The sequence below is a fragment of the Bactrocera tryoni genome, chromosome 4, assembly GCF_016617805.1.
Source record: "Bactrocera tryoni isolate S06 chromosome 4, CSIRO_BtryS06_freeze2, whole genome shotgun sequence".
Taxonomy (NCBI): Eukaryota; Metazoa; Arthropoda; class Insecta; order Diptera; family Tephritidae; genus Bactrocera; species Bactrocera tryoni.
The window spans coordinates 17958984-17972756 of record NC_052502.1 but is presented as its reverse complement, the minus strand read 5'-3'; the positions used below and the strand labels follow the sequence as shown (position 1 = coordinate 17972756).

At 34.9% G+C, this 13773-nt stretch overlaps 1 protein-coding gene across 1 annotated transcript; it reads left to right on the top strand.

The window, feature by feature from the left end:
* Positions 1–11184: 11184 nt before the first annotated feature.
* LOC120773708 (repetitive proline-rich cell wall protein 2-like) lies at positions 11185–13468 on the top strand. Its single transcript, XM_040102749.1, has 2 exons — positions 11185–11205; positions 13043–13468. The coding sequence occupies exons 1-2, from the start codon at positions 11185–11187 to the stop codon at positions 13466–13468; spliced, it is 447 nt and encodes a 148-aa protein (XP_039958683.1).
* Positions 13469–13773: the final 305 nt, after the last annotated feature.

Below are 13773 nucleotides of genomic sequence, written 5' to 3'. Positions count from 1 at the left end.
TGTGCGGTGCGGTGCTAAGTGTATCTGTCCTCACTGGCTCTGGCACGTAATGACAATGCCAACAGTTGAACTGATTGAAGTGTCGTTTGTCATACACAGCGGGGGTGTGGTGGCGAGCAGATTATGAGTCCTATGGCAGATAACTCAAACAATGATTGCAATGGAATTGGAATGACTTTACAACACAAAGGATGGAGTTTTATGTATTTCTATAGGCGGCTTAGAGTTGTAAACAAGTCTTACTTAGCTTAGAAAGGGAACGATGAGGTTTACTCACAATTGTTGTGTGGCATATTGTTACTCTTTCTCTCTCTCTCTCACTGTCTATTATTCCCTGCTACTAAAAAGAAAATTTTAGCCTCGACTCATTTTCAGGCCCGTTATTGTTCTTCATGAAAGGCAGCTTCTATACAAACAATACTATACACTAAGTTAAACCAAGTCTTTCCATAAATCGTAGCTTTTTAGTGCTTCGGTTGATTTAAGGAAGGTTAGTATTTAAATGATGATTGAACTTCTGTGAGCAAATCAAATCCTTCCTTTATTAAACAGCCAAGAAAAGGAAGTCTAAAAGTATTCCTCAATCTAACGCTAAGTCACACGATATCACGAGATATAAAGGGGACTCCATCATCATTATGTGCACGAGAATTAATTTTACTATAATTTCCTTTTGCCCTATTTCTAACACCTTTAATAATTTCAAAAGCATCTCTCGACTGATCCACGACTACCAATAACGAAAGCTGCTTAAGTGCTTATGGTCGATCCATACAATACACCTTAGTGATTTATTTTTTCAGATGTTGAAGAGGTTTTAAACATCGAGGTAGAGAAGATCTTTCACATCTTCTTCGAGCAACAATTGATAAAAGATCAGTTACTCTCAGAGCTAAAGAGCCTATAGGTAGTTGGACGATGTGTCTTGGAAATAGTATGCTGCTGTTTAGAAGCTTCTTTTTGGTCTTTCGAAGTTTTCCGGAAATAAGGATTTATGACCACTAGTCTTGGTCAACTGCTAGAATAGTCTTCAATGCGTAGCGATTCACGTTTAATGTCTTCAATTGACTCAAAACGACTTCCCCGGAACGGTCGTTTGATTCAGAAGTCAGAAGCCAGAAGTCATAGAGAGCTAAATCAGGTGAATTCGATGGTTGCGGCGCGATATTTGTTAAAAATTTGCCGAAAAACTCACGAAGAATCAATGCAGGATGCGACGGTGCATTGTCGATTTGCAAAAACCAAAAATTGTCGGCCTATTATTCCGACGTATTTTACGAATTTTACGAATAGCTTCTCGCAAACGACGCATAATACTCAATAGTCTCCCTGTCTCAGTCTGGCTGTTCTGTTTTTGATCTGCTTTGACGTGCTTCTTTCGGCTTCGGCTCACTTTTGCCACAATATTCGGGCGCCTTATCGTCTATTTCTGGGTGGTAAGCATAGATCCAAGACTCATTGCCAGTAGTAATACGTTTCATGACACCTTGGTAGACGGAAATCGTTATTTCACAGACGTTAACGCGGCGCAGTTTTTTTTTAAGTTTTAGTGATTTTGGAACCAATTATATTTTCACTTTCCTTAGGCCAAAACAATCTCTCAAAAAGGTTTGAACTGATCCTTCCGATATTCCAATGATGCCGGTATGATCTCTGACTGCCAATCTTCGATTTTCAGGCAGCATATCCTTTATTTTATTGCCGTGTTGATCATCAGTTGATGTTGACGGCCATCCTGGACGTGGTTCGTCGTCAAAGCGTTCTCGACCCTCTTTGAATAATTTTTACCAGTCACAAACACTTGCTCGCGACAAACAGTTATCACCGAAGTCCTTTTTCACTATTTTGAACGTTTTGGCACAAGAAATTCAATTCCGCACGCTAAATTTAATGGCACTTCTTTGTTGAATAATTCTCTCATTGTAAAGATCGTTGAGTGTATTTTCCATTTATGTCACCCTGTATTTGATGTTTAATAATTTTACGATCAACTTAACCTAGAGCCTGAAAGTATGCAATGAAAAGTCTACAAATATTTAATTGCCTACAGTCGCCGGTTGCGAAGTACGCACTTCACTTTAATGTCCGAATATAATTATTTTGCTCGACCACTTTACAAATTTTCGCCCAGCGTAACCCGTACGCTTAACCTAAACCCCAGCGGTATTGATGCTGGATTTCGAATCGGGCAATAGAGTGCCGGCGAGTCACGTTTGTTACACTTTTGACTCTGCCAAAAGCCAAAAGTCCACACATTTTTATCTCTGCTCATCTAAGCAGTAATCAACGCACCGCAATAATAACTGTGCTGCAACAACAACAGCAACTTTAACAACGGTAATAATAAGCGTAATAATACGAGGGTAGCGCTACAGTTACGGATGGGGTGACGCGTGGGTAGTGGGCGACAGCGACACATTAACGAACGGAAATCTGTTTATTGCCAATGTAATGGCGCGTATTCTAATTCAATAATTACATTCCAGAGCAAACTTTATGCCAAACGAGCAACGTTCAAGCTGGGGAGGAGGCGCTTAGCAGCAGGGCGTGTAAATTAGTTGTCAGGCAGCGAGCCAGCAGCAGGACTAGCTGCTAACTTTCTTGTCTATCAAAGAGCATGAAAAAAGTTGGAGCAAACTTTGGTACTGAAAAATATTTACTATGAGCAGAAAATCATAGCGTGAAAGTTCGCCGGAAGTATTTACATAGCACAACACAACAGCAAAAAAGGCAACAACAACAACAAGAAGTTGTAGCGAATAGCCAACATAGTAAACGTCATTTGAGCGAGCGATAAACAGGAAGCCAGTCAGTCGGTGACTATGGCAAATAGGCTGAGGACGCGTGTGTGACGTAAGTGTGTGTGTATGAATCTATATGGGTTTGTAGTGCGAGTGTAGTGGGAGGCAAAGCTAACAATTACCATAATAAAAGTTTTAAGCTTGAGAAATTTCACGGAAACGGAAGTAAATATCATAAATAAGATTGCTGTGACTCCCACAACGCCGTTGATGGCGGAAGCCAAAGTCCGCGTTAAAACCGAAGTGTGCTGGTCTTTTTGTGCTCAGGTGAAACTTCTGTCGTCGACATGGCAGCTAGCAAGCATGGATATTCACACATACATTCTCAAAAGGTATATGTGTGTTTGACTTTCTGCGAACGAAACATTAAAAGGCCAACTTGTCGCCTATTAACGGAAGCCAATACAGGCAGGTGCGCGTGTATTAAGGCGGCAGCAAAAGTTTTATTGTTGATATGAAAGGCAGTGCTGAATTACTAACTGTAATTGTAATAACTCAGATGTGGAGATGACTGATTTTGGCTTGGTGTTGTTAACGGGGTTTTGTGGACTACTAGGTTTCTTTACAGGAATATGAAAGTAAATGTGTAATTATGCTCTGAGCCCCCAATTTTCCATTGACATTTTCATGCCCTGCCATACTAAGGGATTTATAGTATTTTATGTTATATTTTATATACTATAAAGATGAACTATGTGATTTCAGTTAGTTGCGATCTGTTATTAGACCCATAAACGTTCGGCAGTCCTTTGGAGAGCGTGTTCTATTCTTTTGGGCTCTTGCACTTGATCTTGGCGAGCCAGCATATTCTTAAAGCATTTCATCTCACACGGATCCATTTCTCAGCCTTTCGGATATTTCGTTCTGTATTGTTAGCGACTTACGTATTCCTTGTACTGGTTCGGTAGCCTGACGAATGGCACTTTTGGCAATCTCATCAGCTATTTCGTTTCCTGGAACGTCTTTGTGGCCTTTTTCTATAGTAGGAGGAAGCCGGAGTTCGGGACATTAATCTACTACACCTAACCTACTCCCATCTCATGTCTCTCCCACTGAACCACTAGACAAAGTAATACTTCATGGTAGAAGAAGACATTTAACAAATGTGGGTCCACTGACCTTTGCATGAAGTTTGCCACCCTTGCTGTCTCTGTGGCCGTAATCCATTCCGACTCCATATTGAGTCCTTTGAATTCATTGAATTTCATCCCAGAAAAAAAGCGCCGACTTTGCAGCCAATAATGAATCCAGCAAAGTTTTTATACCTATAATGTGAACGGTATACCAGTGACAGTGTTCTGTATTTTCTATAACGGAATGTTGTAAGGTCTTGGCGGCGGCAAAATCCAAGTTTTTAATCAGTCCTGAAATATGAGGCCGATGGTTGTCATCATGGAAAATTATTGGGTCTTGTCAAGTCGCAAATTCCGTGGTTTTTTCGGCAATCGTTCCCCATTCGTGATTTAACCTACTTTAAAGAGTTCATAATTTGAACATAATTTTGTAGCACCCGTAACAACTCAATGCAAAAATTATTATTTTTTCTACCGTTCAAGCATTTCTGACATGCAAAATCGTATTGCAATGACTCGTAACTTCAATTCATAAGACGTCGAAGAACAATGAGAGGAAAGACATCTATACTATAAACACCCTTAAACTATAAAAACTGCTTCAATTCAGTACTTTAATTTCACCCCAACCCCACTTCTCTAGCTTGCAATTTTAGTCAAATCAGGTCAGGTTACTAAAGGCTGTTCACCCTGTTTTGTCATCCATTGTATTTAACCCTTTCGATTGATTTCACTTCTGCATTTATCAGCCTTCGTGATTTGTTATTTTCCATTCATTTATCATGATTTTCATTTCTATTACTTTTTGTCATAAATAATTATTGTTTCTTCTAAGCATCCGAGTTCATTAACTCAATTGTTCAAAAGTAATGGCAACTTCACGTTTGCTCATTAAGAAATATTTTTCAGATGAAATTGAAAATCAATTGTTTAAACGGCGCACCGATTTAGAATGTCATTTTCATTCCTTATTGTGTTTCAAAGAAAATCATAAATTATATTTTCGAAAGTGCCGGTAATATGGACTTTAATACATTTTCTTAAACGCTCTCATGCTTTTTATATGTATCTCTCAATTGTTTTATAGTAAATTAATAAGCTGATACCGTAAATCAAGCTGGAAGTCTGAAAATACTTTAAGCGGTACCACTTAATTGTAACAAAGGAAGTAGGGAGAGCCAATCAAGAAGAAGAAGACGAACAGTAACACAGAATATATTAAAAACAAACTGGCAGAGTTTTAGACAATAAACTAACCTTCCCGTTCGTTTGATTAACTCAATTTATTTAGCTGAAGTTTAAAAAATACTTTACCGAGAAAGTATTATTCTACATGTTTACGGATTGATGCCTAGCTGTCCATAAGATGATAAGGACATATTTACATTGATATGAATTTAAACTCGCAGACAGAAAAAAAGTAGCTTTGTTAACTGTGGCCTTTATACTTCTTCTTCATTAATGGCGTAGACACTGTTTACGCGGTTATAGCCGAGTTAACAACAGAGCGCCGGTCGCTTTTTCTTTTTGCAATGTGGCGCCAATTGGATATTCCAAACGAAGCCAGGTACTTCTCCATCTAGTCTTTCCAAGGGAGTAGAGGTCTCCCACTTCCTCTGCTTCCCCAGGAGAATACTGCGTCGAATACCCTCAGAGCTAGAGTGATTTCATCCATTCGGACGGCATGACCTAGCTAGCGAAGCCGCTCTCTCTTAATTCGCTGAACTATGTCAATGTCGTCGTATATCTCACACAGTTCCATCGACTGAGGTATTCGCCGTTGTCAATGCGCAAAGGACCATAAATCATCCACATAACTTTTCTCACGAAAACTCATAACGCTTATTCCTGCGGCTCCGCATCATATAGCACACCGGGAATGATGAGTGAATTATAGAATTTGATCTATATTCGTCGAGAGAAGATTTTACTTCACAATTGCTGACGTTGTTGTGATGTTAATGCTGGTTCCAAGATAGACGAAATTATCTACGACTTCGAAGTTTTGACTGTCAATAGAGACGTGGGTGCCTAGTCGCGAGTGCGATGACCGTTTGTTTGATGACAGGAGATATTTAGTCTGGAGAAACCAGAACTAACGACGCGGATATTGAGGCCAATGATGTTAGTATCATCGAAGTACGCCAGCAGCTGTACACTCTTAGAGAATATTGTACCGTCTGTATTCAGTTCTAGAGCTCGAATAATTTTCTCCAGCTGTAGATTGATGAAGTCGCACCATAGGGAGCCGCCTTATCTAAAACCTCGTTTCGTATCGAACGGTTCGGAGTGGTGCTTTGCGATCCTGATAAAGATTTTGGTATAGCTCAACGTCAGTTTACACAGTCTTATTAGTTTTGCGGGGATACCAAATTCAAAAGATTTGACACATAGTGAATATCAGGTCAGTTGTTGGTTTTTCAGACCTGAGGCTACACTGATAAAGTTCCATCAGTTCGTTGACGATTGGCTTTAATCTTTCACACAATACGCTCAATAGAACCTAATATGCCATGTTAAGGTCACAGTGGTTGACGCAGATTGTGCGGTTTCCCCTTCTGTGGATTGGACAAAGCACGCTTAAATTCCAATAGTTGGGTATGATTTCGTCCGACAATAGATGAAATTGTCTACGATATTCTACAAAGAAGCTGATGCATGCTCTTATCAGTTCTTTGCCGCCATATTGGAATAGCTCGGCCGGCAATCCATCAACCGCTGGCGCTTAGTTGTGTTTCAGGTGAATAATTGCTATTCGATTTTCTTCATGGTCGGGTAATGGAACATTCGCTTCATTGTCATAGATTGGGGAATCGGGTTCACCACCTCCTGCTGTTAAGCTTTCACTGCCATTCAGCAGGTTGGAGAAGTGTTTATGCTTTAAACTAAATAAAAAACAATAGTATTTCCTTAATAGTTACGGTTTTTTGAAAAGAAATCGTATCACTTTTGTTGTAAATAACGACGGACAGATACCATACCAAAAATTTATCGTCTTGATAAAGCAGCTACCAGTAAACGGCAAGCAGACTACTGTTAATTGTATACAAATGGCACTGAAAAGAAACTAAAGCATATATTTGCATAATTTAAACGAAATAACTTTCGAGATTAGCCACATATACACATATACTAATTATATATTCAAAGAAAATGATAATGAACGGTTAATTATTAAAGAGTTAGTGACCACTCATCATCATAAATTAGTAAAAGCGCGCGAATATCGATATAAAATAAAAATATGCAATTCAAACTCTATTCAACATTATTGTTTATATGTTTTGTTTCTTGTCACATAAAATCGACATCGGTCGTTAAATAAATCTTTATAAAACAAATCTACTTTTGAAAGACATTATTGCAAAGCATTTATGCCATCTTTTTCACATAAAGCAATTATGTGAATAACATAAAAATCACACGATAGTTAAAAATTTATTCAAAACAACATACAAGTCTACCTATACATACACATATACATACATACATACATTCATACATTCATATTATGCGCTTAATTCAAAGCTTCGTATGATTAAGGTGTTATGCACGTGCCCAGGGCTTTAAATGCCGCTGAGGCAGTAAACTATGATTAATATGGTGTTTTTGTTTAATTATTTTAAATTTAATATAATCATAATTTTATTTGATTTGTTTTTGTTTGCTTTGAATTGTGTTTTTTCTTGATTGGTGTTGATGTTTTCGAAAGCAAATAAAATGTGTGCTTGATTTATAGTTAAGCTAATTAAGCATATGTATAGCATTTGCACGCCACTGTAGCTAAAGTCGTTTTTAGGTCAGTGACGTTATGCTATTATTTTCATTCATTATTATTATATTATCTGTTATGTTTTCATATAGATATACTAAGTTCATAACAACTTTGGTTTCATGCTTCTCTACTTAATTGTCTCTAACCAAAATTTCCTAATTAATATAGCCTTATTGAGAATTATGGCGTGCCATTATGATGAAGATAAGCTAATTTGCTATTTTTTTTTCATAAAGAACTTAAATTAACGTTTTGGATTAGTATTATGTACATTAGGGTTACTTAAAAAGCTGAATATCTCGAGAAGTATTAATGATAGCGATTTTGACCTCTGACCTTTTTTATATCAAATAAAATTTCCTACAAATTTGTCATGAACATTTTTTCTGTAGCTCTTGTCATTTGCGAGTTAAACACAAAAAAATGCGAATTTCATGGAAAAATCAGGTTTAGAGCCCCGTACTACCTCGCCGGTGTGAGTTACGACTTTGTTGCACTTGGCATTTTTTTAGAGTGAACAATTCTGAGAAATATGCGTCTAAAGTCAAAGCGATGCCATAAAACACCTCTGATCTGTAGTAATTTAAAGGTAAAAAATCACGATTGTAGTGTATTTTCTATGGAAAATTTTTACGTGCCTTGGTCCAGTTCTTAATGTTAATAATTGGGCTAAAATTTTCAGGGAATTTTTTTAGGGTATTTCCAAGGAAATTTCGTGACGGGATTGAAAAAAATTAATAGTTAAAAAAAAAACAATCTTATGTACATGTAATAGCATTAACAGACGGCAGCGTTAACTGCATTAATCCGGATTAATTCACGAACATTGTACAAAATGGCCAATTTTAATCTATTGTGAATGAAAAACAAGCAACACTGACAGCTATTTTTCAAATTTTCAATAATAAAACAAGATGTTTTATGTTGTGATGCAGTTTTAACGTGTTGTTATGTTTTTAAAATAAATATTGGTTTTGTAAAAATTGGTCGGCTTACAACCGCAATGTTTATCTTCTATCCACTTTCTTTGAAAATATTATAAAAATGACAATTAGCTGTTTACGAGAGTCTCAAACTCGCATAGCTGCCGTCTGTCACCTACAAATTTGGATCTGATTAAGTGCGCAGTTAAACCGGATTAAAGCTGCCTTCTCTGTCAAGGCTATAAAGTGGTTTGTTGAGCATAATCTTTTCAGAAATCATCAATTATTTGACAATTTTTATGATTATTTAGATAATTTTCAAAATGAATTAAAAAGCAGTGTGACAACTTAATGAAGACGTAATAAGCAATTACAGCACAAAAATACCGGACAAAATATAATTAAATGTATCTCATTTTCTCTAATAATTCTACAACTTTCATATCGCAGATTCCTAACTAAGCAATCAATAATATTAAATGCTCTCAATTTACCATTCAATGAATCTAAATTGTTGACACCAATTAAGTAATTGCACAATTAGTGTGTAATTGAAAGTAAATTTTATACAACTTTATGAGAAGTGTGTTAAATAAGATTTGCGAGTTAAACAATGAGTTGTTATTCCACGATTTACATCGACCAACTTCTTTATTTTATCCACATCGGCTTCAGGAAGCCTTTCACGACGTGATCCAACGTTAAGATCGAATAGCCTGAATGACATTATACAAACCAGTTTTGTTATTGGCGTTCGTTCAACACAACTTCTCCGCACACATTATATAAGTTGTGTCTTGCTTGAACTCTTATTTTTACTCTTGTTATTGTAAATATGTCAAAATTACTGTTCCTTCTTGCATCTTCAGTAGGTAACCAAACAAGAACTATACAAAAAAACTTAAGAAAATTTTCTTAAGTCCTACTATATCGGCTTATGTTCAAATATATAACGGTAAAGCATTTAAATGTAAAGTTGGCTGCAAAAAAAATTAATAAGGTGATCTGTTGTCTGTAAACGATCCTATAATAATTGTTTAAGTTAAATGGAGTTTGTTTGATCACTGAACTCCGCTAACAACAGAAATTCAGTTACACTCCTGATATCTTCTTACGTAGTATCTATGCATTAGCTGACATTCTTCAGTAGTTTCATGTTCGATATGGCAGCTAAATACGAACTACACCAGCGGCCACGCACAACTTACCATTCACAATTTTCAAGAGTTATGCATATTGGTAATGTTTTCGACGGTTGTTCTAACGAAAACGCTTCAATACAGACAAATAGAACTCCCTTATTCACGATTTGACCCTCCGGAATAAATTCATGATGCATCTAACCCGACGAGCAAGAACGCGTTTCATACCAAAATATCCACCAAAATCATTCGAACGGACCCGCGAGGGAAGTCAAGATCTCTAACCATCCCTTTAGCACTTGCCTGATGATTTTCAAACAACATATTCTTCACTTTTTTAATATATTCATCAGCTGTCGTAGGCATGTCGTCAACAATCTCTCAGCCGTCTTTGGAGGCTTTATACCACTCGTAGACTTATGCTTTTGATAAGTCATGATCACTATGAGCTTTTTCCAACATTCGAAACGATTTCACACACGAAATTCGGCTAGAAATACAAAATTTTGGACAAATTCTATTTTTTTTAATTTATCCATTGTAAAATTCGCAACGTACAAGCGTACTGAAGCGTAACGACTTAAACAACTCCTGTAAACAATTTGGTTGACAGATCTCACTCAAATTTGGCATAGTAATTAAGGACAGTCCAAGCAACATAAACTTTTTTTTAAATATCATTTACACAAGGAATTTAATTGCAAGAGAGGGCTATTAGGGAAGACCCGGTGCTCTGGAACAATTTTTGCATATTTTTTTCCAACAATTTCCTACGAATTTTGGCATTATGTATTACCATCATTTCACAAGAATAATTGAATGTAATGTTATAATTTGAAATTATGTTCCTGCAAACTTCTCAACGCTCATCATCCATTAAAAAATAACATAATATCAGATTAGCATCAATTTTTCTCCCATAATTATTGCTCGATTATTAACAAGTATGTACTCGAGCAGACGTGTTTAATATGAAAAAAAATCTACACACACCTTTTCCGGGATCTGGTTTTCTCTCTAAGGACTTGTGTAATAGCAAGGTGACAAATGGGCAGCCCAGTATCTTCCTCTTGAGCTGCTATCTTATAGATTTAGTCCACCAAAACATCTGTGAAATCAAGTACAGTAAAAGCCCATATTTGGCATACTGACTCCTAAAAGCGTGACAAATTCAAAGATAAATTTTTATATATAAATAATTAGGTGATAAAAAATTATATGGTTTGCACAATATCTGAATTCCTAAAGTGCTTTACTGTACTTGTCTCCATCACACTTTGCAAGAAAATGTGAGTAATCAGCTTTTGAGTTCCATCAGCCCTAAATCGCTATTTAATCTTGATTTCCATTTACATAAGTGTTTAAACTCCAATGAAATGTGAAAAGGTTAGTAAAAACAACGTAAGAAAACAAAAACAATTAATCACCACCACACCGAGGAGAATGCAATTATACTAATAACAAACGAATATGAAAATTGCCTACGGCGAGGTGATGATTTGTCCATTGCTGGCGACGGCTGAGTCACTGCGTGCTCCACATACCTGTATTTGCAGACAAAACTTATTATCAGTACTAAATTCATTAACTATTTGTTAGTGTTTCATTCTCTTTGCTTGATTTTGTTGTTGTTTTACGTTTGTTGTTAGACTAACCATTAATAGTTGAAGGCGACTGCCATAATATTATAATAGGCCTGACCTAACTCAACCAGACGAAATCTGCAAATACCAAGTGACTATCTGTGCAACAACAACAAGTGTGCGTTTTTCATATAAATTTACGTATTTTGAGGTGTAAGAGAGTGTATAATTTATTTTTTTTTAATTATTGTGTTGAATTAGCCTAAGGAAGGTCAGTGGCACGTGATTCAAGTCTAATTTGTAGACACCTCTCGAAGATTATTTGTTGATGTTTTGTTTTTTTTTTTTTAAATTCTGACTTTAATGCTTGTTTTGGATTCGCTTTCGGTGCATCACTATTTCTTTCATCCGCTGCAAAGATTTCAATGTCATTGTTAATTTGTTTAGTTTTAATATTTTTGGTTGTATAAAAGCTGAACGAATTCCATCTTAAGACATCAAATTCAATTCGATAATCACAGCAAACAGTTAAACAGAAAATAAGAAACATGGTTTGTGGCATAAATTTCTCTGAAGTGTGTTAATATTAAAAAAAAATAAATATTTCGGTTAAGCGACTTTAGAAAATTAATAAATTTATAGAAAAGTAAAAGAAAAAATCTTTTAAAAATATATAAATAAATTATTATTAGTAAAAGATATTCTCTTTTATTCATTGTGTAAAATTTTTTAAAAACTAATTACAAAAGTGCTTCCAAAACTTACAGAAATTTAATAAAATTTATAAAATTTCGTGCTCAGTACAAATGCAAGAAATAATAATATATTCGTTTTTTTTTTTAATTAAAAAAAAATATTGCATATTTTCATTAATTTTTATGAAAATAAAAAAATTAACTCTGTCATAAAAAAAAATATTTTTAAATTTTTAACGTTGTAGAAGAAATAAAAAGTTAATATTTCCTTAAATTTTTAAACAAATATTTTAAAAAGTAAATAAATATACATACATTAAAAGTAAATTAAATAAATTTAAATTTGTTTTCTTCTCGAAATAAAAAAAAATCGTTAAAATTACAAAAAAGGAAAAATACTTTAGAAAATATACAAATTTTTTTTTTATTTTGTCGTCCTTAAAAAAATAATTTAAAAAATATATAAAAAATTGCTTTTTAATTTTTTTTGAAATTGTAAAAATATTTTAAAAAATATACAAAAAAATTTTTTTTTAATTGTGAAATTATATATACGAAAATATAATAATATTTCGCATATTTAAAATTTTTTTTTTTGATTTAACCCATTTTGTGGTTTTGAGAAAACAGTTATATGAATATTTAATAATTTTATTTTTTAATTTATTTATTTTAAATTTACATTTATTTAGTTTTTTTAATTTATATTTTTTTCTTTGTGCTTAAGAAATGGACATTAGATTATTCTTTTACCACTATTTTGAAATTTATTTTAAAAAATATACAATACAGCTATTTATTTATTTTTCGGATTTTTTTTAAATAATTCTTTTTTGTAATTTTAAAATAAATAATAATGAACAATTTGGTTCATTGGAAAAAATTTTTTTTTCCAAAAAATAATAATTAACACTAATTATAAATAATTTCTCTGAAAATAATAATAATTTTAGCATTCATCCGTTACTTACATAAACGTATATATTTAAATAATTTTTAGCTTTATTAAATCAATTTTTTTTTTTTTTAAACACTTCTTTCATCTTCTAGAAACTCACCATCACCGTGTTGGCACTCATTGGTTGCGTCGCCGCTGACGTCTCACACTTATCCGGCTCGTACTTGCCGCCCGTACAGCCCCAACCTCAGTATCTACCACCTGCTCAAGAGTACTTGCCACCTTCTCAACCGCAACCACAATACTTGCCACCCGCAGCACCGGAGCCACAATATCTGCCTCCTCAACCACAATACTTGCCACCTGTGGCGCCTCAACCCCAGTACCTGCCGCCTGTTGCGCCACAACCTCAATACTTGCCGCCTGCTGAACCTCAACCACAATATCTGCCGCCTGCACCTCAGTACCTGCCTCCTGCCGCTCCAGCACCTGAGTACTTGCCGCCTGTTGATACACCTGTCGCAGAGGATGGTTACCGCTATAGAACCGTGAAGAAGTACCGTTTGAGAAGCCACTAAATTTGAGTGTTGTTGCATAGCAAGTGAAGGAGGCGTTGTTAAGGATTTTGTTACAGGGATTCATTATCGTTTCTAATTCTCTCATGGCATATAAACATATTGTTTTTGTTAATTATTTTCTAAACTCTGACGAATTTATACATTAAAGAAATTTGAGAAAATGAAAAGATATTTTAATTCAAAGATTCTTATTACCACACATTCATATATAAAGGACTTAAGAACGCTAAAGGAATTACGAATTTCTCTGAATTAATTATAGTATTTCGCATATTCACTTCACATTTCCTTTTGCATACTTTTAA